The 25,456-nt window shown below is 35.0% G+C and overlaps 1 protein-coding gene across 1 annotated transcript; it reads right to left on the bottom strand.

Moving 5' to 3' along the window:
* Nucleotides 1-1,929: 1,929 nt before the first annotated feature.
* Nucleotides 1,930-24,854, bottom strand: LOC106138306 (G-protein coupled receptor Mth2). The gene is made up of 9 exons (XM_060947139.1): nt 24,119-24,854; nt 15,716-15,896; nt 15,149-15,343; nt 11,673-11,751; nt 8,172-8,350; nt 6,680-6,845; nt 5,789-5,974; nt 4,130-4,274; nt 1,930-3,388 (listed from the first exon to the last, which is right to left on the bottom strand). Exons 1-8 carry the CDS (start codon nt 24,563-24,565, stop codon nt 4,139-4,141), a joined length of 1,569 nt encoding a protein of 522 aa, XP_060803122.1. The 5' UTR covers nt 24,566-24,854; the 3' UTR covers nt 1,930-3,388; nt 4,130-4,138.
* Between the last annotated feature and the right edge of the window lie 602 nt (nt 24,855-25,456).

The following is a 25,456-nucleotide window of genomic DNA, read 5'->3' as shown; positions in this document are numbered from 1 at the left end:
TATATTACTAAGCCGCGGCCAAATAGGTAAAATTGGGTGGCTTGCTTTTTAACATCTACGGAAAAAGATGGACGTTATAAGTTTTGAGTTGCCTGAATGTGCAGGTTTACTCACGATGTTTTCCCCCACCGTAAGAGCATCGGTCAGTATTCAAATTAATGTGCAATTCTTAGAAAATAGTTATTGGTACATGGCCGAGGTAGGATTCGAACCTCTGCACCCAACCCATACACATTACTTGCGCATTTTTGTTTCATTGTTTATTAAAAAATACACCAAAACTACAGATAAAATACAGCTACAGGTAAATAACTTTGAAAAAAGGCATTTGTACACATTAAAGATTTTGAACATACATAAATAAAGTTCCCATTGTATTTCTCATTAAGGAAGATCATCAGTGCCGGATTAAGCCAGCGCGGGGCCTGTAGCAAAGTCTGTCAAGAGGCTTTTGGGTTGCTATAGTTTCTCAATTTGAAGGGTATTAAATAAAACAAAACTATTACAAATAAACTTTTCTGCATTTCATATGGGCAAATTTAGAGATAACACTTTCACTAAATCACTAAATCATCTTTAAGCAAATTATAATCTATATTCATCAAAGTAAGGTGATTAAAACGTTCTTGGCCCATCGTGTTTCTTAACTCGTTTTTAATACATTTTAACGTTGAAAAAGAACGCTCGCCACTGCAGTTAGTGATCATGAGAGATAAGTAAATGCGCAAGGCAATTTCTGTGTTTGGGAAACACGATTCTAAGGACTCTGGTTTCTTGCTATCAATAACTGTAGCCACATCTGTTTTCAGCAGTTCAGCGAACTACACTAATTCGTCGCCTAGGCTAATCTCCAAATCATCTTCGTAAGCACTGACCAAACGCGAGGTGCTTTTTCAAGAATGGGCTCACATTCACATCTAAAGTCCTTTTAAAAGTTTTTCTATGTTGTTCCAAACATAAATGTACAGCATTTTCTTATTGTTTAATAGTCGATAGAATCCTATTTTATTTGATCGGGTTGTTACGACTTGCTCGTTTGATGACAATATCAGGGGATTCCCCTGTTAGTTTGGCACATTTAAAACAAATGCATCCTTTTAAACATAGACTATAGCCATGCTTCAGAGCCGTTTCAGCCTATTTTTATTTAAATTTAACATCATCATTTTCAGATTTAAAAATCCCTCAAAAACTATCTACGTCACACGCTTTATTAAAGATGAACGAAAAGAAAACGATACTACAAAAAGAAATTAAAACTAAACATGTAAATAAATGTCTGAAAAATAAATTATTTTTCTAGTATCAAGATCAAGTAAAGTACAGAGTTGTCGAGATCGCTCAGCTGAATGAATTGTGTCGTTGACCTCTGAATCTTACGCGTCGCTTTTCCGCCGGCCGGGGTGATATGACGTGTTAAGGATTGTGGATTTTGATACTTTTATTTTTTTCGTACTTTCTGAAATATGAACCGATATTTTTCTTTTAACGTTTTTAAATATCCTTTAGATGAGTACACTTAACAGTTAAATTTATGCAGTTGAATTAAAAGTCACCTGTATAAACTTACATATTTATGAGTACACTCAGTTGTTAGATGCAACAGAATACAGTCTTAATACTTACTTGTCTACTTTATTTTTATTTCTTTAACACCTTCGATCATATATGAATGAAGATACCAATGTCATGACTAATAATAGATAAGTACCTACTACCAACAGATTTAACAATCTCAAAAAAAGGCCACGCTCAACTGTATGGCCAAATTTTGGAATTGAGATTCAAACACTGACAGGTTCCTAGCCAATTATGTCTAACAGAAGAATCCCAAGTTTATTAGACCGTCCCTTAGTTGCTTTTTTACACTATCCATTGAAAAGAGGTAGAGCGGTAACTATTCTGAAGTGACGGCAAAAAAAATAAAGGTTTTTATTTATATGTATTTATTTTGGTTAGTATAATTTAAATGTAAATTGTAGTACTTAATACATCTATTTCGCCGTCTAATAGATCCACTGCTAAGCAAAATCCACTTTTTTCTTGCTGACCTAACGACTGTCTTCATTAACATTTATGCACATCTACACTAATAATAAATATAAAAGTTTTGTACCTATTCTTGTAATTATGTTAACTTTTAAACTACTGAATCGATTCTGATGAAATTTGGTACACTGATAGAGTAGACCTTTAGGAATAACTGTTCCTCTGGAAATTCTGACGTGACTGTATCCCCGTGCAAAAGCTAGTTGTAACTTTCTCTCAACGGTAGAACCGCCGGGTTGATGAGACATACTAACATATCATCACGTCTATATCCCTTGCGGGGTACACAGAGCCAACAGTCTTGAAAAGACTGAAAGACCACGTTCAGCTGTTTGGCTTAATGTTAGAATTGAGTTTCAAATAGTGACAGGTTGCTAGCCCATCGCCTAAAAGAAGAATTCCAAGTTTGTACGCCGATACCTTAGTCGCCTTTTACGACATCCATGGGAAGAAGATGGAGTAGTCCTATTCCATTTTCTATTGGCGCCGGGAACTACACGGCGCGCGGGTTGATGATCATCGGTTGAAAATCAGGTACTTGTCATGTCCCGATAAAGGTTACATTCTAAATTATTTATGTACAAATTTTGCGAGCACTCTTATAATTTCTATCTTAACAATACCGAAAGACCTAAAAGAGAGCCAAATTATTATTTTACATTCCTTTAATTTTTTTTACATCATACTAGGTTCAAAAACTCACACAAGGTAAAAGTATCTATGAACTAGGTAGGTGGCTTACCGCCGTTCTTACAGCCAGATTTTTATAATACTCGTATGCTTAGTTACTACGTTATGTGAGTATCTTTATGAAAACATGAGCTTATATTTAATCGTTAAACAAATTTAGTCTTATAAGAACATAAAATTCAGACCTTCCTTACAAAGTGGCATCGGCTGAACGAGTTCATTGATCACTCAATTTGTATGGGGTGGCATAAATATTTATTTTACCTACAGCTTCACCAAATAAACTTAATTGTTAAGATTAAATCATAGCTGGAAGGAATGAATAAATAGGTGATCCTCTTCTTTTAAATTTTCACATCATTTTTTACTTCTTGATTTTACAATGTTTATTATAACAATAAGTAACTACTAAGGTACTTAATTGCATTTGAGTTTTATGAAACAGCCGGGATTAAAACTGGCTGTGATGTTCATTACAATGTTTAGGTACCTACTTTAATATTAAAAAATCAAAATTCATCAATACTGCATATAGGTAATCAACAAACGCACACATTTACTCTGCACTCCTCATAAATTATAAAAATGTGCTTGAATCTTAATGCAAAAAATGTAGCGGCATATCCATATGAGAATTCTTGAGCCCTATCTGAAAATATAAATTTGTATCCATTAAAATATATTTATTAAACTTCAGTAACTACTTAATTATAAAAATCAAACCAGAAACGAGATATATGAACCCACTAATGAAACGAATGATACATTTACGACTTCTCTTCTTCTTCCGCTTGGCGTTAATCTCGGTCTCATTCTCACCTCCCTAAAGCGGTGCCCGGGGTGCACCTTTGACCATACGTGATTCTGCAGTGGGTAAGTCAGGGTTTTACACGAAGCGTCTGACCTGGATCCACAACATTTGCAGGAGAACTCAACCCATATAGGATTATGGCTACACATCCAGTTACATCAAATAAAGGCTTCAAAATTTTCCCTCACCGTAAAAAAATATTATACAGCAATAGAGAGGACGGCTTATTATAATGATAGGGATGGTTGAAATAACGAGTGCAAGTAACTATTTATAGTCTATATATATATAGGCATATTTGCGAGAAGTGTCTGCACTGCACGCTTATTATCATATTCATAAATTTTTTTAACCAGGATCCGAAATGGGTTGGGGTTACCCGGGAAAGGTTGCTGAGGTCAGATGGGACTTTCGTCTTAATATTTGAGTTTCAAGTCCAATGGTCCAAGGGCAATGTGTCAAGCGTGTACCCCGGGCTCCTCTCCAGAGTGTAAGGATGTTACCTGGCCAATAGACAGGGGAACAAGAAGATAATAGAGGAGATGCCCCTATCAATGGATAAATTTTTGTGAAACTGACCTTACGATGTCAGTTCATATCCTTCAGTCGTACGTGAGCGTCGTCAGAGGAGAGGCGACTTTCCTCCGTCACCGCGGTGCTGGTCACATTCGTACTCTTGCGGAACTCCGACGTGATGGGAGGCAGACCACGGATGCTGCGGTATCTGAAAGTGAAATTCATAAGTGGTCTATTTTGTTTTCAAAGCACTTTTTACCTAGTACAACTGGCGTGAGCCTAATGCGTGATGGTCAAATAAAAGGAGTCATTCAGTCGCTTCGTGTCTATGTCCTCAGTCATTTTTTATATAACTACTTATATGTATATAATATCTATTGCATTACAGTGTGCATCCATCGACATTAACGAGATGTCATATAGTGTCCCTTTTTGTACTAAAAACCGCACTATAAATATAACATGCACAGACATCCTCGCCTAACATAGACCCACCAGTGCGTCATACCAATTCAAGGGCTCTTTAAAACCCATTACAAACACACATTAGATAACATGATGAAGAGCTGTTGATAGAACAAGATTGTAGTAATCGCAGTCTCGTCCAAATCATTAGAGCCGTTTGTGAGAGTTTTTAAACCGACTTAAAAAAGAGGAGGTTGTCAAGTCGTACCATGTACACTTTAAAAAAATGTGTATGCCAGCTGGTTCTCTTCCCGTATACATTGTTAATCAATCACGGGAAGAGATAATATACTTGGGATTCTCTTAGATAATGAGTTAGCAACCTGTCACTGTTTGAGTCTTAATCCTATAATTGAGCCATACAGCTGAGCTGGTGTTTAGCGGCTGAGTGGTCTTTCAGTCTTTTCGAGACAGTTGGCTTTGTCTACCCCTTAAGAGATAAGGACGTTATTATATTGCATGTATGTTCCCCCGCAACCCCGGGTCGTCTTCAGGGAGATTTCGGTTGGGCCAAAAGCTATATTTTAATGTGAACACATGTAAAGCGTATTTTAGCTTAACACAATACTTAATTATGTTAGTCGACGTACCATATGGCTAGGCTGGCAAACTATGCAGGACGATTTATGGCACACATAATTTCACGCAAATGAACGGTCAACCCAGGTCACATTGATCGCAAACAAAGCAATTTATCAATATCAGCTTTCTTTCCTTCAATTTAGTTATCATCGAAGAGCGTCGCGTAGGTGGTCGAAAAGTAGTGGGCACAGGTTCAAATTCAATGACTTCTTCTGATTTATGTACATTCGTTCGAGTGCTAACCAGTGCTCTTACGGCAAGGGAAAAACATCTCACTAACTATCACATTAATAAGAGCATCAGTTAGTATTTAAACTAATGTACATAACTTCGAAAATCATTGGGCCATACAACTTCAATCTTTTTGCGCCATACACATTTCAACCGGGCCAAACCTTCCGTTTCGACCTCTGACGCTCTTAAGAGATACCTTATGTATCTCAATCTAAAAGTCAATCAACGTTTATTTCTTAATTTCGAGAAAGACAGATCTAAGAGAAAAGGAATTTGTATACTTAATTTCAGGTCTCTGGATTCAGCAGTCTGGGCTATGCGTTACCTGCCTTTAGATAGTTTCAGTTGTGAAACAATGTGCCAGTCCTTTATTTTTAAGGATTTTCCACACAGTTAGTGATTAATCATTTGAACTACTTAATTGGTTGGTACAGTACAGACCTTCTTCTCGCCAAATTGCGGACTTTTTTCTTCCAAACGAAGATAATGAATATAAAGAAGCCAAGCATGATGTTGGAGATGTCCAACAGGACCCAGTACCAGTTGGAGCCACCCACTGCGAAGCTCACCAGCTCCACCGTCCAGTTGATGCCCATCACAATGAACAATTTCAAGTAGAGAGAGTATCTGAAATTGAACACACACAATAAATTTACAGCAAATTACAATAACAGGATGGCCTTTATGATGGATTTATAGACCTACTCTATTTACCTAACCGGTATTCTAGTGTCATAGATGACACTCACCACTTCACCCAAGTCGCTGTTACGCGGAAATTCGCTGAACAGCCGGGAAGAAAGTATAGGTATCTGTACGTATTTCATTTAAAAATGTTGTTGACCAATGGTATGTATGCAATGCTTAATTAAAACATCAACTAATGAATCCTTGTAAACATTGTTAACAGCATATGACATTTTCTAATTAATCAACATAAGTATCATGTGTGGTGAGGAGTGCCTGCTCATTATCTATGACATTAATCCATCTCAGGTCAGGATATCGGGTAAATAAATTAGCTGTAACGAAATACCTACACCCAGGTAATTATCATATAGGTACATAGTGATATTATAACATACAAGTTTACTTGGTCTAAGGCCTAATCCTGTATGTACGATAATGCTGTAGGTAAAGTTAAAATTATTAGCCATGAGTCGCCAAAGAGAATTGAGACTATATTTAAGACTAGCTGTGCCCGCGACTTCGTCCGCGTGGAATAGTTGTTTTGGGCATCATTGAAGTTCAGTGTTTCTGAAGATTAGCAATTACAAACACCATTAGTAGTAGTATAACAAGATACAAGATTTAATATTGAGTAAACCTTACCTTTGTTTGTCTTGCTTGAGCTTAGAAGTTGACTTGGAACCCTTCAAGATGGCGGTCTCCTGTCGGATGGAGCGGATTCTGTGGGCCGTGATGGTAAATAGCACCAGATTGCAGATCACCAGAGCAAGCACAGACGGGTAGAAGTAGACTAACTCGCTCAGCCAATCTTTTAAATTAAGAAATAGAAAAGGCAATTAATAACTTTAGTACTTGTTATTAATATATTACGTACCTATGTATAATAGAAATGTAACTAAACGTCTCTAAGGGCTCTCTAAAGGGGCAACACAGGTTGCCAGCTGTTTTTATTTTAAAGGCTAGTTTAAATTTAACAGGTAAAATTAAACAGGTAATTGTTAGCAAAGCCTGTCTTTTTTAACATTCAATTATCCGTAAAATGTTTCGTCATTGTTCAACATGTTTACAGGTTAACAGTTTATATAGGCAATTTGGTAGATATGTCTTATTCTGAATATTTTGAATTCACAAGGAAAATTTATCATTTAATCGCTTAAACAAATTGACGCTTTAAATCATAATGCCTTTAAATCCGATGCCGCATAAAGGTTTTGAATTCCCATTTCACACTGGGATTTCAAATGATCCAAGTCTATTGTGATGGTTACCTGAATTCTTGATATATTCTGCATAAAATGATAATTTTACGTACTTTGTATTCGATTGAATGTATGTGATTTAATAAATGGGTGGCGTCTTGAAATGAAGGTAATGTGTTCTTATGAAAATGGTTTTATAATTCTTCTTTCTATGATGAAATGTTTTTTTTATAAATATCGTCAAATTGTTCTACTGTTAAAATTTGTGAGATCCATGAAGACTGTTGACTTATTCAGTGCCGAAATAGCCAGGAATTCAGGATACATTCTGTCCTAAGCTATTTTGTGTAAATTAAATAGATTTTTTCTTGCGACTTGTATTTGAAGCAAAGACTGTAACTTCAAGATAAGAAAAATAAAAAATATAAGGTTACTGAGATTATGGTTTTTGTCAATCACGATACCGTGTTTATTTCACACTACAAAAACTATAATCCGATGGGATACGCAGCCGGCGAACCGCGTGTTGATTCATAACATCTGCTGAATAAGACTCTTTACGGTACGAGTGGGTACTTATATTTTAGGAAACTATTTATATCTCAGACTACACAATAGTTTTTAAGCAAGAGAATTAAACCAAATCGCGATTGTCCTTTTCAAATTTGCTAGTTTTTCCTTCAACTTCCGCTGGTGTTACAAATAGAGTGTATTTATAAATTGAAGTAAATTAAAAAATCTAAATAAAAGTAAAACCAATAAAACTTGTATATACCAAATTTTATCGTTGAGTTAAATTAAAACATAACACAAGCCTCGACCCTACTTTAGACTAGCTCTATCTGTGTAGGTAAATAATATACTCGTAGTACATAATAGTACTCGTATACGCAACGATTACTTAATGCAATATAAAAGTCCCAAATCAAACTTACTGCTGAACCAGCATTTTCTGTCTCCAAAGCCTGGCTTGATGACCCAGTAAGGCAACTTGGCGTACTGCATGCTCAGAGTGCAGGCTGTGAGGAGAGCGGGCATCCCCCACGCGTACACGCCATACACGGCGAATCTCCTCATTTCCCGCTTTTTGGTGGAGGTGCTGCCACGGTACCCGCTGTAGAAACAAATAGAATATTTCATAATATGGATGGATAATGGACATATAAGATTGTAAATGACAGTATGCACTAGAGGAAACATTGTCCTTTATTACGACACGTCATTTTGAGATAATTCGTATCAACTATGCTTATGTGAGTTTTGTCATGGTTCAGCTGAACCCGTGATGGGACTTAAGCATGATTGGACACTTAAACATATAAAGAAGAGAGTTTTAAAAACCAAGTTTGTAAGTAGCACTGGAAAAAACATGTACCTAAGTACTTAACAATCAGAGGCCTCAACAAAACCATTTTGTAAAAATATTGAAAAAATATACAGTTCTACTATCTTCAATGTGTCAAGAGGTGAAGATATACGCGTAAAATAAAACCATCAAACATACAGATGTTATGAACATGTTCCGTAACATAAATCATCACGAGTAGGCACATCTGGTGTAAGTACATTGGAAATATAGGGTTTCCATAACAACTTACGAACTTGATACTAATGGCTCTTTTCTGAATTATGTAGTTACATTAGTATAAGTGCTCTTATATACAGCGAGTAAAAAATTCGTGACGAAACCTAGTTGTACATTTCGCTAAACATTGGAAAAAGCGACTGCATGGCTTACGTTCCCATGTAAACGTCGCGGAGGTCAAACGAGATTCTCTTTGTGTAGAAACCTGACTCACCTAATCCAGAATCATGCTAACAGACGACCCTCAGGCTCTCTCCAGGCTGTCTTCAGGTCTATTCTCAGTTCTTTAATTTTATTCAAATGACCGTAAGTTATTTCCATTAATTTAATTTTTTTTATGACTTTCGGCTCTGTATTCTTCTCCGTGTTGCTGACTGTACATGTTGCCTACAATTAAACAATATAATTATTGTTAATTTGAACAGAAATAAAGAACTGAGACCTAACCTGACGAGCCTGAGAGTCGTCTATGACCATGATTCTGGATTGGGTGAATTGGGTTTCTACACGAGAATTACTAGAAATAATTTTGAAAAATATCATACAAAATAAATAAATATGTAAAGCAATTAAGATTTTACTACTATTATTTTAATTAATATACCACTGCGATTGCTGAGCTGTAGCCGCACTGCCCGGGCTATTATCCATAATCCAAATGAAAGCATTAAAAACAACAAACAAACCAATGTAATCAATAAACTGAACTGTGGTAGAGCCCACAATATCCAAACGATAAGTAATTAAGATTAAAAAAAAAAACTATCTTATCTTTTCACTATTTTTTAACCAAATTAAAGCAGCAACTGAAGTTTTATTAAAATCAGAGTACATTGTGACACAAGATTTATACATATTATATATCTATTATGTACTTGTACAGTACCCTGCCAATTAACATGATATTCATACAAACCATAATCATGAGGAATAAAATTTCTCTGCTTAATTTAACATGTATAAATAAAATCTTTGTGATTTATAAGCAACCCTTATTCTGTCGCTCTTAAGTATGAATAGCATGCAAACCTTGGCCATATTTCCCTTGAACCACGGTTTTCTAGGAAACAATTGTGGTGAGCTTTATATGGCCGTTAATTGCCACATTTACCCCATGACATTGAGTAGAGTTTATTACCAACCACAGTTAACCCTGCTGATTTGCTTTTGATTTATAATTTAAAAGCTAATAAAGATAACATCTGGTCTTTCAGACATGTAGGGGTTTAATTGCCTCTTAAAATTCCTCTTAAATATTTCAATAGGACCGGAATAGTCCAATATTTTCAAGGCAATTGGTTGTGATTTTTTGTTGTTGGATCTTCCTGTTAGTTTTCACTCTCAGCTAATTTTTCTCATGTTCATTTAACCTTTCTACCAAATTTTAATAGGTACGCGATTCCTCAATTTAAACGTATTGGCTCACACAGGGTTCCATGCAATGAATCTCAGACAAAATCATATAACCAAAATCAGAAAAAATATAATAAGATCCTATTATTACTTCGATTGCTGTACCGTATGCCGTACACCATATACCGCTGTAAGTATCTTATACTTAAAACTTAAATATTTTACAGGCTGTTGCAATTCTGTGGCCGTACCATCGTAGGCGGCTTTTTAAAATATTTTTTTGGTCTTTATATATGTGGGTCTTTGAATTCATATGGATAAGAACATACAAAATATAGTAAGGCAGAAAAATGGGATGCTTGGTTCTAAACATCTACCTTCAAGCGGATACTGTTTTGAGAATCAGCATATCAATTATGTAACTAATTAGTTTATATTTTCGGGTTTTACAATCGGGCCAGAAAGGAAATAAAATTATGAAAGCATCTAACACGTCAGGTTACAAACATTGATTTGCAACCTGCACCCGGACTTACTTGTAGGTAATGTGTCACCACTGTGCTAGGACTTAGTGTGTAATATATTTTTTAAGGTGTTATATAAAGATTCCAACGAGATAATAGTTAGGGAGGCACATATCATGCCAACTTACAAACACCGACCTGCAACCTTGACCTTTATTAGAATAACAATTAGGAAGGATCACGTCATACCAGGTTACTAAACATTGACCTGTAAACTACACTAAGACTTTAAAAAGACCCTGGAACTAGATAAAATAAATAATTAGGAAGGCACATATCATGCCAGGTTACAAACATTGAACCTGTAAGCTACACCTAGACCTTTAAAAGGACCCTGTGACCTGATAATATAATAGTTAGGAAGGCATCTTTCATGCCAGGTTAAAAACATTGACCTCTAAACTACACTTAGACTTATAAAAGTAGCCTGGGACTAGATAAAATAAATGGTTAGGAAGGCACATATCATGCCAGGTTACAAACATTGACCTGCAAGCTACACCTGGACCTACAGGTAGACGCTGCCAGCGGGCGGCACCGGCCTCACTGATCTGCGAAAAGGTCAATTCTGTTACTGAATGCAACTAAGTAGCGGGTTTTGGCATACTTATTAGCACAAGCCGCCACCAAAACGAACAATCTTTACAAATGAATAGGCTCTAAATAGTTACATTATGTATAATACCAAATCATACCAAAATCAAAAGTGGTATAAATGATAACTCTTTTATTACTATGCTCTTACTTCTGTATTTGGCGATATAATGATTTACTATCAGACATCTATTATCCGCTGAAAAACTAAGCCTAACTATTCTAAAACTTGTTTCCATCCTAAGTCTATAATGTGCAAAAAAATGCTGACCCCTAAAAGGCTGAAAACAGACATTAAATAAATTTATAAATTTCAAAAAAAGTCTGTTTTAAGTATAAGTGTAGGTAGTCGTGTGTAAAATATTATTAGGATCAAGTACCTGAAAGTTCTCCAGATGTCGAAGCACATGACGTTGAGCCAGAAGAAGCTGGTCTGAAATGAGTAGTACACGATGAACGCTGTAAAGAGAACGCATCATTAGAATCATATTTTTTAAATGTCATTAAATAAATGATTATGATGCTCATTCAATCCCAGGAGCCTTTAGGTTCTATTTATATGATTTAACTAGAGGCCAGCTATGGCTGCGCCAGAGTATTTCCGAAAATGGTTGGTACGAACGAACAAAGTATAGCATGTTTAAGCTAGGTAATTATTTCTTTTACACTTTGTACCGAAATTTGGACATTTTTCGGTACATTTATACAAATAAATTCATCCCTCTTAATGTATACATTTCATCACAAATTTGAATACAAATCTTTTGGAAAAGATTTTTATGCCTTTTTTCCCGGACGATTTAATTAATTTATACTAGCTACACTGCGGACGGAAGTATTTAGGTTTTTTTTTGTACATATAATTGTACGATTTTACAGAAAAACTTTATAACTTTTAACTTATAATTACATAGTTTAATTTTGTTTTACATATTTTTTTTCGTTACTATTTAGGAAAAAAAATTGTTGACAAAAATCTAAATGTTATGGTAAATTAATAATCTGATTAATAAAACACAATCTGATCCCGCGCGATCCAGAGTATTAAAACGGCGGGAAAACAAACATCTCGCGTAATTCGCCACATATTTATAAATCTGCCGAAAGTAGGTAAATTTGGGATGGAAGTGACGCACTTCCTTGAATACTTTATCTATATTTTATGCGACTGAAATATTTAAGTGGAAATTAAAATTTGAAATGACTATTTCAGATTCTAAATGATATGAAACGTGAAAATAGAAAACAACGCGGGCTAATTGCTTTGAATTAAAGAGAATAAATAGAAGTAAAAATATCAAGTTTCCTTAGTAAAAATGAAGTATGGATATATTTTATAGGATATATAAGGAATGCCTTTTATTCATGTACGCACAAATATGAAACTCACACTCATGTATCAAATAGGAAATGCACACCAATCATTTTTCTCCTATAGCGAATAGGTACATCAATCGCCCCCAATATCAACAATCACAAGCATAAAGGTCAGTCAGAATAAACATTGTCCCGGTAAAAGTGTTGGTTAGATGACAGCAGAGTATAAAGACTTCTAAGAGACAAATATTTGGATAACCTAATACATTTAACCAAATATATATCTCAATTACAGTGCAAGTAAATATTTATACTTTGCGTTCCAGTTCGTAGGATGGCTGGCTGATTTTTAAGTCGGATTTTCTGTGCATAAATATGAGACTTGTTTTCTATCACGCTTGTCAACAATTCTACTTATATAATACAGTTTACTATATGTATTCTTTTTCCTTCTGGTTTTAGTCACAGTTGCATTCTCACTGCACTGGAGAGGAGCCGCCCGAGGTATGCTTTTGTCCATAGATCCTAGATTGGGTGAGGCAGGTTTTTACATGAAGCGATTCCATCTGACACCTCTTCAATCTTTTGTAGGGGAACCTAGCCTGTATTGGATTGATCATGGTTACATATCCAATTGCCTACATGTGTAGATCGTAAAATCATCTTCGAAAATAGTACTTGACTGAGGAAGGATTTGAACGTGTGCTCTTTATGCGCATCACGCATTTTAACTGGCCCCTTACCAATTCGACTGTATTGCTCTATTTACTAAAACTCGTTTATAGGTAAACTATCTATTAGTTTTTTAAGTTTTATTTATTAAATATTATAATTAGCTTAAAATTCAATAAAATACTGTATTACATAGGTACGTTTAATAACTAAAAATGCTGTATTATATTATAGGTGATTATAATAATAACACAAAACAAATGAGTGACACAGTACCATTCATTATAGTCGCGCCCTGAATCGTCATGGCTAATTAAATTAGCTGAAGCTATTATTTTTGGATGATATTATGCATGTAATAGGCAGGTGTGGTGCGTTAGCGACGAATATATTGTACAGTTGACATACAAATCTTTGTTTTAGAATTATTCCTGTATATATTTATTTTTTATTTATTTTATTTGGTTCACGGCACTTTAGAATAGGACCATTTCATATCTTTCCCATGGATGTCATAAAAGGCGGCTCAGGAAAAAATGGGATTCCTCTTGTATTCATTACATGGCTACAGCTAAAAATATATTTTCAGTAGGTATTTTCAAGACTATTTTGTGTTTGTATAGCTTTGTCTACCTCGAAAATGATAATGAGGATATTACCAATATGTATGTTGTTTGTTTCAACTATCACTAAAAATCATTTGTTTCAACTATCACTAAAAATCATGTCTATTTTTTAATTTACAATGGGTAAGGTAGTTTTTAGAAGTACTTTTATTCCTACTTAACCGGTATTCATATAAAGAGCAAGTTTTAATCAAATTTTAATATGGCGTTCAACAATCCATTTATTAGAACCATTGATTTGCTGTTAAACCTTTCCATTGCTTTGCTGTACGTATATATGCCACAGATATTGGAATAGTAGGTAGGTATATCTAACTATATAATTATATTTTATTCCGATCATGTAGTTTCACCAGAGATGTACCCCGCTAGAGGTCACATGCTATTTTGAAAGAGACTAAAGTGGAATTTATTTTTTATAGGCTAATGGTGTGGCGAGCTTAGAGCAAGTCGAGCTTCTGAGTCTGTGTTGCTCTAAGGTGGCGAGTGTGAAAAAGACTGTGTTGGCGATGGTAGAGTTTGAATATCAAATAATAGAAGAATATAGCTACGCTCTATTAATTTACCTCGAGGAGATATTTTATGTAAAACCCGTGACAATCTCAACTCTCTTTTTAATAATGAATGCATTAGACAATATAAGTTTTTCTATTTCTTTTCGTAACTATGAGTTTTTTTGCCAACTACACCTTGTTACTACTGGCGAGGCGGGACAGTAGTCCCGCCTCGCCACTAGGAACTGTTAAGTGAAATTCTGATTGTAAGTATTTAGCGACCTTCGTGTAAAAAGTTTGATCGTGTAGGACACGCGATCTCGCAAATGAAACAGATTACCAACATTACGTCATGTTCCACTTTTTTAAGTACAATCAGGAATTACAAATGCACCCCAGGTGTAGAAACAAGGGTTCGAAGAGGTGGTGGTAAAGATACTATCATTGTAACCGAGTTTCTATAGGTTAAAATCCTTATTAGTAGATAACTTAGCTAAGGTGGGTCGTGGAAATCAAATCAAATATGTTTTATTGTGAATGATTGATACATATTTACAAATATAAAAGAGCACACTGACTGAAATATTCCATAGTGAGGTTCCTGAGGGTTCCTTTTGTGGTGCACCGGTTGCACTAATAGATATTTCCTGAAATTCTTAAAATCCTACGGGAACGGAAAGTAATGTGATTTTTAATTTTACGTAGGCATATTTTAGTAACTTAAAAATATTGATAAAAAGCCTTTACCTATGACTATGCACCCTGTCATGGTGTCCTCGCCATCCTCTCCGAAGTGCATCTTCAGATAGGCCAGGCAAATGTAGGCCACGATCAGCCCCGCGCAGTAGGCCATCAGGCACATGCCGTGGAGGTTACGGAGCTCAGGAATGAAGGCATACACCATGAACGTGGCCAGGAAGAACAGCACCGATAGTAGGAGGCCTGGAGGTGGAAATAAATTGATATATATACGGAATAATAATATTGAACCATGTAAAAAAAAAGTTTATTATCTTATTTATAGATATAGTATATATAATATAGCGGAACTTGTTAGTATTTTAAATCCAATCTGTTAATTCTCCAAAAGTCCCATGAACCAGACTTTTTCCTCCTGGCGTAAATCATGGTTACATCCTCCTTCACGTCTCTAGAAAGTAGCTAAGATTGTGCGTTAATCATTGATCCTTGATTGGGTTTTTATACGAAGTGACTCCCGTCTCACCTCCACAACCTTTGCAGGGAACCCGTTCACAGTCAGTATTTTTATTTACTAGTAGTCGAACTGTATTCCAGGATCAAGAACTAACTTACCAACAGCATAAGAAATATAAAGCGCCGGACTATCATCAGCGTGGTTAGTATTCTGGTAGCAGATCAACGCGATCATCCTTATGGAATCCCTGTCATCGGTCATCATATCGACGCAGTATTCCGAAGGCGCCACCCATTGCGCCGTGTCATTGATTTGGCTGTACTCAAGTAGCGTGCCGTTCTAGAAAGAAAGTCTTAGTTGTGATATAGGATCGCTAAACACCTTGTATCTTATAAGTAATGACTTCTTTAACCTTACGGGGTTGACAAAGCCAAATCTTGAAAAGGCAATTATTTTGATGCAAATCTGATTCTTTAGAGGGAATTCGGTCATCTAGGGAATCGTCATTAAATTTTTGGTTAGATAAAGTCAGTTATCGTTGGCGTTATTCCAAAATTATTTATTTTGTGATTGTTTGCTCTCTGCGAAAGTTATTTATTTTCAAGATAAAATAAAACCGAGGAATTCACCGGTAAGTTTGTTTGCCCACGGCATTTCTCGTCGTGGACTACATACCTAGTTTAAATATTTAATAATACCAATGAATTTAAATAATGCTTTAAGAATTTCCTCAGACAGATATAAAATTAATCAATTTATTAGATACATATTTAGTTTTAGTTAATAAATTTTATTAAAACATTAATTTGTAAATTCTACTAAAATCAAATCTAACATAAACTCAGTTGATGTCACAGAACAGTTTCAAATAAATAAGTCAAAAAAGATCTATTAATGTTTTAACCGTAGATTTAGACACCCTGTGTCTAAATCTTTTTGTTTGCTCTGCCTACTCCGTAAGAGATATAGATGTAATAATATATGGAAGTGTGTAGTTTCAATAAAGGAGGCAAACCATTAATTCATACGTTGTTTTACTACACCATTTTTGTAATTAAATTCCAATGTCACATAAAGTCAAAATTGCTATGCGAAAATGCACTCTGTTTCTTCGCAATAATTTCTAAAATACTAGATCTCAAATGAATGTAATGTATCCCACCCAACAATTTAATAAAATACCAACATGCAATATATTCAGTATGTAAGCTCTCAACATGTGTTGTATAGTTGCAGTTTTAGAGAACTTAACATGAAATTTCACTAGTTTTCAAACTATGATACCACACTTTTAACGTCTCGTCGTAAATGTAGAAAGTTCTTAGTACCTACTGATACCTAGCAATTATTTGACAACAGTCGTTCACGGTCTATTCCACAGTCAAAAACAATAAAGATATGACAAAAATATGCTCATTGGAGGATTTATAATACTTAATTGGGATTTATTCAAAGCAACCATTTTAATAAATGGAATGATTGAATTTTTTGTGGTTAGACATACTACACTATGAAGTAAAGAAAACCTTTGTTAAGCTACTACGGCAAAGCGCCTACGATACCGCATTGCTACGAGTCTACAAGGTTCTACGAGCTTTTAATTACTTCTCCTTCCTCCTGGCTTTAGTCCCGGTTTCATCCTCATTTCTCTGGAGGGGAGCCCGGGGTATGCCTCTGACCATGGATCCTAGATCCCAGCCACTGTCTGACCTCCGCAACCCAAAATAAGACTAAACTTTGACCGTAGCCTAGTATAAGCTCTTTATTAAGCCATTGTTTTTTTCCTAAGTCAATGGTCCTATTGTTCTCTGTCGGAAACCGCATGGCTCAATAATAATGACCCCATGAACACCTCTCAAATGACTGGGTCCCCATTGGCCCGTGCACACATGAGTAGTTACTAACATAATAGTCATAACTAGGTACTCATCATATCGACATCAGTAAGGATATGGCATTTCATACATACATACATATGGTCACGTCTATATGCCTTGCGGGGTAGACAGAGCCAATAGTCTTGAAAAGACTGAATGGCCACGTTCAGCTATTTGGCTTAATTATAGAATTGAGATTCAAATAGTGAGAGGTTACTAACCCATCGCCTAAAAAGAATCCCAAGTTTGTAAGCCTATCCCTTAGTCTCCTTTTACGACATCCACGGGAAAGAGATGGAGTGGTCCTATTCTTTTTTGTATTGGTGCCGGGAACCACACGGCCTGGCATTTCATGAAATTCGAAATTTTTGAAATGAATTATTATTTTACGTAGGTATTCCCGGGTGTTCTTATTAATTAGCATAAATTTTTCAGTAGCACAGTAGCGCGTGGCCGGGTCGGCTAGTAATTACTTCCAATTAAGTTTTCTGACTGCACCGAAGAGAGGAGAAATATCCTTGAAATAACTCCGTCTCTTGAGAGATTGTTACATGCATATGGCCAAGGAATTGAGATTAAAATAGAGACATTCTTCTGGCATGTCCTTCAAAAATGTCGTAAAAGGCAACTAAGGGAAACTTGGGATTCTTTTCTTCTTATTTTGAAGTGCCGGGAACCACACGGCGATGGTTCGTACCTAGTACCTATATTAGGTGTTCGGTGTTCCTCACTTTTTTTATGCTATGTACATACGAACATAGCATAGATATACGAACGATAGCATACGAACTGCGCGCCGATACCAGAATAATGTTTTAAATAATTTTAATTTGAAAACTAAACAAACAGAACTTTAATTTTATAATTAAATAGGTACCAAAAGCGCCGGCAGATGGGAGTTCTCACGGAATCACCAAGCATAGGAATAACAAGCCGACTATAACAACAAACATGTGCCTACTATAATTCACTAGTTTGGACCAAATACAGTTGGATTATCTTGGTATTTTATAGGTAAAAAATATTTTATTGAAGGCCTTGATTTTACCTTGGCCATGTATTTTGCCATATTTTTTTATCTATCTATCTATCTATCAATGAAAACGCTCGAGAGGATGCAACGTGTAAAATTAATCAATCAAAAGGAAACTAGAGATTGTTGTTTTAGGCGATGGGTTGACCTCTTATTACCTGTAGCTTAGGTTAGTCTTAGTACTAGGTATTGGATTTTGTACCTCGTGACAATAAGAACGTGATATGTGTGTATCTTATAAGTAGTTGGTAAAGAACCGGTAGTTACTTGAGCGTACTATAGCGACATACCTACCTAACAAAAGTTACTTATATAAGTAATGACAAATATCTATGACTCCGTAAAGTATGTTTATAGGAAAACCGTGCTTTGGCCAGTTTTCAGTACCACAGAGTGTATTTGTTATTTATTTTGCCACAACCAGTATTTAGTACTAAAACACGTTAGTTTTACTTACCCATTTACAAATGTCGAAGCTTTGAGTAATTTGTGATTTAAACAGAGTTTAAATAAGAACAAATAAGCTAAGAACTTAGGAAAATATTTTCTTTAAAGATTACTAAATACAACTGTTTAAGAATTTGTTGTTTATTTTGTTTATACTTACATGTAAACAGAACACGACGTTTGTTGCATTTCACTGCAAATGGAACCTATACATATACAAGTATCTTGTATGTCCATGCAAATATGACTAGGTACAATCAAAAGGAATAGAAATAATAATAATTCCCATCTGTGAATATAATTTCATACTTCAAAGGCAATAACATCGAATAGAGAAACAATTAGAAGTTTTAGCATTGTGTTCTCTGTATATGAATAATGCAGCTATATCCCTGTTTATTTTCACTTCGAGGCAAGAGATGGACGGATAGTTTATAACCGTAGTTTCTTGAATTACGATGCAGTTATAATACTGCAGAACTAATTTCCATTATTTTAAATATGTAAGGGCATTTTTAATGTATGTCTCATGGCGTCGTTTAAGGACTCATTAAAATATTACAAAAGAATTCGTGGTGGTCTTTTTGTATATGATAAAATGTAGGTAAGAGGTATATTAATTTTGTATTTACAAGTAGGTACTGAAGTATATGGAAGACGTTGTAACAAAGATCATACACGAGTATATACATATTATAAGTAAGTGTAGGTTAAATTTGTACTTTTGAATTTATGATTCCACAAATCACTCAAACATTTAGTGTGGCCTGAATTTAATAATATTTTAGCACATAATTATACTAGACTGACATATTTTATCATTAATATTTCTACATATTGTAACATATTTTTGGCAAATGTCGAGCGAAGCCCTGGTAACGTTCATAATATTTTGGTTCTTACAATCTAGTAAGATAGTAATGGGCCGGCAGCTACATCATTTCACCGCATGGTCATTTACATTAAATTTTTCCATGTGTCATAAGTTCACATAGTGGTCCCATATTTATCGCAAAATCTGATGATGAGAACTTGGGGAAATCGAGGGAACTGCATCCAATAGTCATCGTCTTAAGGAATGTCAATAAATATGATATAAACATAAGATTTTAAGTAGATTGATTTTTAAACATATCATTTGTTAATCAAGCGAATTATACACAATATAAATGGCATAAATAATTTCCTAAATATCGTAATAATGATGATAGTAAGAAATTATTTACATAGGTACATTTAAATTATCTATATTAAAGTTAACATATTACACACTAAGATGTACCAGACCAGTTTCCGCGACAATCTAGCATCCAACAAACATTTGGTTTCTAAGAATGTATCGGTTACAAATCAAGGTGAATACAGTACCTACCATATTCAAAACAAACTGGCTAAGTGGGTGTCGGGTCCCGCGACATGTTTGTAGTTTGAAACTGTGTAATGGGTGTAAATTAAAACGGTCCCCAAAATAAAAAAGAAAGACCCTCCCTAACGCGTAGGTTTAAAGAAAATATTTTTTTAAGTTTGTTAGTTACCACTTTGCTGTTGTTGTGTGACTCATTCCTTATTTCCGTACTAACAAATCTTTTTTGACACCGATTTTGATGAATTTTTGCGTAAGTACGTTTGTAATAAATTATCCGACATTAAGTATTTTCTAGATATTACCATAGTAGCGAAGCTCCGGAAAAAAGCTTGTTAGTTTATTTTAGTAGTTGTGGGTTTTTCAGCTAGATTGTAATAGGATAGACACCCATAAGTACGTGGCGACTAGGTTTAGGGTTTCCATGTTGACTGCGCATCTCTAAAAACTATGAATACGTGTTCGTTACGTGACTGCGGCAGGCGCTTTAGCAGATCAAAAGCCCTTTGAAAGTGGAAACCGATTGGGATTATTTCGTAAAGATTTATTGAATTGACTTCAATTTCTGGGAATTATTTGTTTTCCACGAGTATCCGCTACAATAAAAATAAATTTAATTTATTATTTCCATTTTTACACGTTCCACAGTTACAGTTCCACGTTCAGCTGTTAGGCTTAACGATAGAATTGAGATTCAAATAGTGACAGATTGCTAGCCCATCGCCTAAAAGAAGAATCTCAAGTCTATAAGCCTATCCCTTAGTCGCCTGATTGCCTGTTGATAAACAACAAACCAATTTATATGAGACGTACCTAATCAAAATCCAGTGAAATGATATTTTATGATAACAGATAACTAAAGTTTTGTTTAATATATACATAGTGGTATATTCCTATAATCATGTCCACAGCAGATGATTCATACACCATACCATTACAAATTACCTAATACAAATTGTTTACATTCCTTGACGTCATTTCCACGAGCACCCTTAAATGCACGTTTTTACACAAAATGAGCCATTGTTTGCATGTGTTTAAGAGTACGGACTAAAGCTACGTACCTACATAATATTTATTTTATTTATTATAGGGAAAGATGCACTTTTTGCCCACAATTTAGAAAGAGATGATAGTCAGACTATAGACGAGTGCGTTGAGAACAAAATAGACATCATCTTTTGATGTTATCACAAATGTTTGTTGATCGGTTCTATGTCTCAAGGGCAGACTAGAAAAACCAACCTAGGTGACTCGAGTCACTTAAACTTTTAAATATTACATAATAGCTATTTAAAAATGGGTAGGTTATTCTAAAAATATCGAATTAACACATCAGAATCTGAAATTTTATTCTTACAGTCGTTTTAGACTGACGCCATAATATTTCGGGATTCCCCACATGCAGAAAAATCGATCACGTCGAGCCGTTCCTTTGCATGGAATTAGCGGTCTTACTTTTTATTTTTGAACAATTCGTGGGCCGAAAAATATAGAATCCTTTCTGTCGACAATGGTTCGAAGGTGGAAATGGAATTATGTGTTCGTGGACCTTCACATAACAGTTTTAGATCCTCCTCCTTATCCCGCCTCCTTATGGGAAGGTAAGCAGAGAAAACATTTTTTTTACTTGCTCGATTATTATATATTCATCTTTTTGGTTCTTCCATATTCCATTTCCATTCATGCAAGATTTCTGGTTTAGAGTACTTATTCTCGATTTACTTTTTCACCAAACATCACCGTAATGATTTTTTTAATACTTAGATTTTTTTTATCTGTATTCCTATGTGTATTTTCTGTAGTTCTTTGTGAACTCGCCTTAACTAAACACTCATTCTGGTGTTTTGTTTCGCCTATAGGTATGGCCAACAGCTAATTTTGTGGACATCGGGGCGACCGCTGGCCATGGTCAATATAAACACTGGTAATTTTACGATTTGTTCTCGCTTCATTACAGTACCAAATAAATATTTTGTGGTATGTGCGAAAATAGTTTATACTTTAAAGTAGGTAATACGTATACTACTTAAACATACTTTTCATCTGGTTATTTATTTTTGTGATACTGTACGTAATACAAGTAAATCGCTTAATTTACGAATATGAAAATTAACCTAGAGCGTACGGTGTGGTGCCAGGCATTTTTTAAAATAGGTCCACTTAGATTTGAGAGTTAAGCACTTTCACAAAGTGCATATAACTTGATCCAAGTTGAGTGAGGTTCCCCTGTTCCACTCTAGGATCATAGGCGATGCCCTGACTCTTCTCTAGAGAGGGCGCAATAGAGACGAGTAATCTTATACGTAGTACCCCACATTGTCTTGAAGAAACTATAGGTATTAAAATTGTAATTAATACTATTTACGTGTATATACTGTATTTTACTGTTTAATACAAACTCAATGTAAAAAATAGTCTAAATAACTAATATCACTTAGATCTTTTGATTGACTAGAGGTAAACAAATTAAGTAGTTTGTGAACTTGTCAGATCTAAAATAGCAGGGAATTAGGCCGTCATTACTGTGTTATAAACGAAACGATATTACTTTATTCCCTTTTGACTGCGCTTTCGTCATATATTTTAAATATATATTTACGGGATAAATTATACTAGATGGAGTTAATCCCAAAGTAAGTTCGAGAAAGTAAAGTAAAAAACCTAGTGGTACTTTTTTTTCGTCGTTACCTTTTTCCACTCTTTATGTGGGGTTGGCACAGTATGTTAGTTTTTTCCAATCACCTTTGTCACTTGGCATTTTATTGGTCACTACTTTTATACTCATAATTTCCTTTACGCTATCCATCCATTTCTTTTTAAATCTTCCCCTATTTCTTAAACCTTCTATTTCAATGTTTAAGGCCCCTTTATAATCATGACCTTCCTCTCTTGTGAAGATGTGTCCGTACTAACTTAGCTTATTACCATTCAGCTTTTCATTAATTGGTGCTACTGTCATACTTCTTCTATATACTCGTTGCGTATTTTATCCATTCTTGTCAATCCACACATCCATCTTAACATTCGCATCTCACTAGCATCCAGTTTTCTTTCATGCGTCACTTTCAAAGAGCATGTCATTTGTACTTATAACAATAAAAAAATGCGTAGGTAACTGAACTTCGACGCTTCGATGTCTTGAAAAATCTAAAACTTATGAATTGAATTAATTTTATGATAAAATAGTATTGAGAATCCAAGTATTTTATTATTTAGACGAAGGATTTTAGATTGTAAGTAGGTACATAATCAGACAAAGTTGTATATAGTATAATAGACTTTTTTTTAAAACTCATCTACATATTTGTTATAGAGTAGAATAGTTTTATTCACAAGTTAAATTTACACTGGGTTGCATTTCATTGATAAGAATTTACTTGATATGATAAAAAATCAAACAGGTATATCTTTGTTTTGTTGTTAAACCAGAACGATAAAAAATTTGTTTGTGCAGATTAGATTTTTTTTTATTTGAACCTCCATTTTATTGAGCTGAACTTAGCATTGCAGTCTTATCAAAACTGTTGGCTCTTTTAACCCGTAAGGGATAAAAACGTATGCAGAAGAAGAAGTTGACTTTTCACAGCCGAAAACCACTATTTGTAAAAATTTTACAACAATTTGGAATAAACCGGTTTTCACAATTCTTGTAAAATTCCATTTTACCTTCCTTTCTTTCTTGTACCGTGTGGTTCCTGGCCCTAATAAAACAAAGAATAGGTCTACTCCATCTTTTTCCCATGGATGCCGTAAAAGGCGACTAAGGGATAGGCGATGGGCAAGCAATTGGTCTTTGTCTAGTAATTAGATGTAAGTATGTTTCTTTTTGCACACTTACCTCTTGGATATACAACACCTCAGGGTCAACAGAGGGATCCACTAAGTATTTATCACACTGTAGTCCATGCAAATAGAAGAAATGCAAACTCGCGGTGACATTCAACAGGTCTTTCCCCTTGTGGACTTTCGGGTTGAAGACGAGGAGGGATTCTTCAGGAGGTTCCTTACAGGTGTAGCCTAAGTACATGTGTCTGGGATTACAGCATTTTCTTATGCACACTCGGTTTGACTCTAAGCAGGGACACCCGAATCGGGATACGATACCGTCCTCCTCAACTTCATACCACTGTCCAGTCTTATACACCAACCCTCCGTGCAGAATAGAGTTACCGTCTTGGAGGTCGCCACTTGTAATGTTTATACTCTGCTGCCTTGAACATGGGTTGCAGCTCACTAGCGATATGACTAACAAATTAGTCATAAACACAAAAAGTTTGCAGCCCATATTTAAATTTTCAAACACAGATTTTTCCAAAATCACTTCAGACAGAACGCGGAAAATTCGACCATTTTATTTTTAAGGAAAGCACCGCATCACCTTTCGATGATAAATTATAATGAAATCATAGCGGGAACGTTTATCATGAGCGTCCTTTATCGGATTATTCGTCAGTTATTGCGATGTACATACAGTACAGTGATGACAGTGATAAAAGATAAGACGCGAGTGTAGACGAAGTCGTCTGTTTGGGCAGGAGGTAGCGTGCAGCCGGCGCGATTGGTGTCCGCGGACTGAATGTGTGTAATACTGTTTCACGCACAAACTCCTAAACGTTTTTTCAGGAAACTTTGCGGTATTATAGCATAGACATCGGAATTACATAATTAGTTAAAATTTATAGAGAGTTCAAAGTTAGTATAAGTTAGTGTTAGATTAAAAATAAAAGATTTTTAATGGAATATTTTTTATTTTATTTTTACTCCGTTTGGGTGTTATTGGAATAACGAAGGTAAAGGTTATTCAATTTACTCAAATTCACCAAAATAAATTTGAACGAAATTTGGCATTACAAAGGATAATATTTGGATTAACAATAAATACTTTATCTCCCGAAATTCTCACGACAGCGGAGCCGCAGGGCACATATGTACAGTTGATAGCAAATATTTAATAATCCGTACTAATATTATATAAAGATTTGTATTTATAATTGTAACGAAAAAAAATAAAAAACGAATGGACCGATATATCATCAGGTAACTTTTGCTCAGAAGTCTAGTAGCTGGTCCCTTTGGCTTCCACATTACATGATCCACATCTTCCTTTTGTTTAGACGTCTTTTCGATATTTTCTATAGTTTAGCTGAACTGTTATGGTTTGACATCAGCTGTTCCA

This window comes from Amyelois transitella, chromosome 13, assembly GCF_032362555.1.
Source record: "Amyelois transitella isolate CPQ chromosome 13, ilAmyTran1.1, whole genome shotgun sequence".
Lineage (NCBI taxonomy): Eukaryota > Metazoa > Arthropoda > Insecta > Lepidoptera > Pyralidae > Amyelois > Amyelois transitella.
Note: the sequence above shows the minus strand (reverse complement) of the source record. Positions and strands in the feature narration are given on the sequence as shown.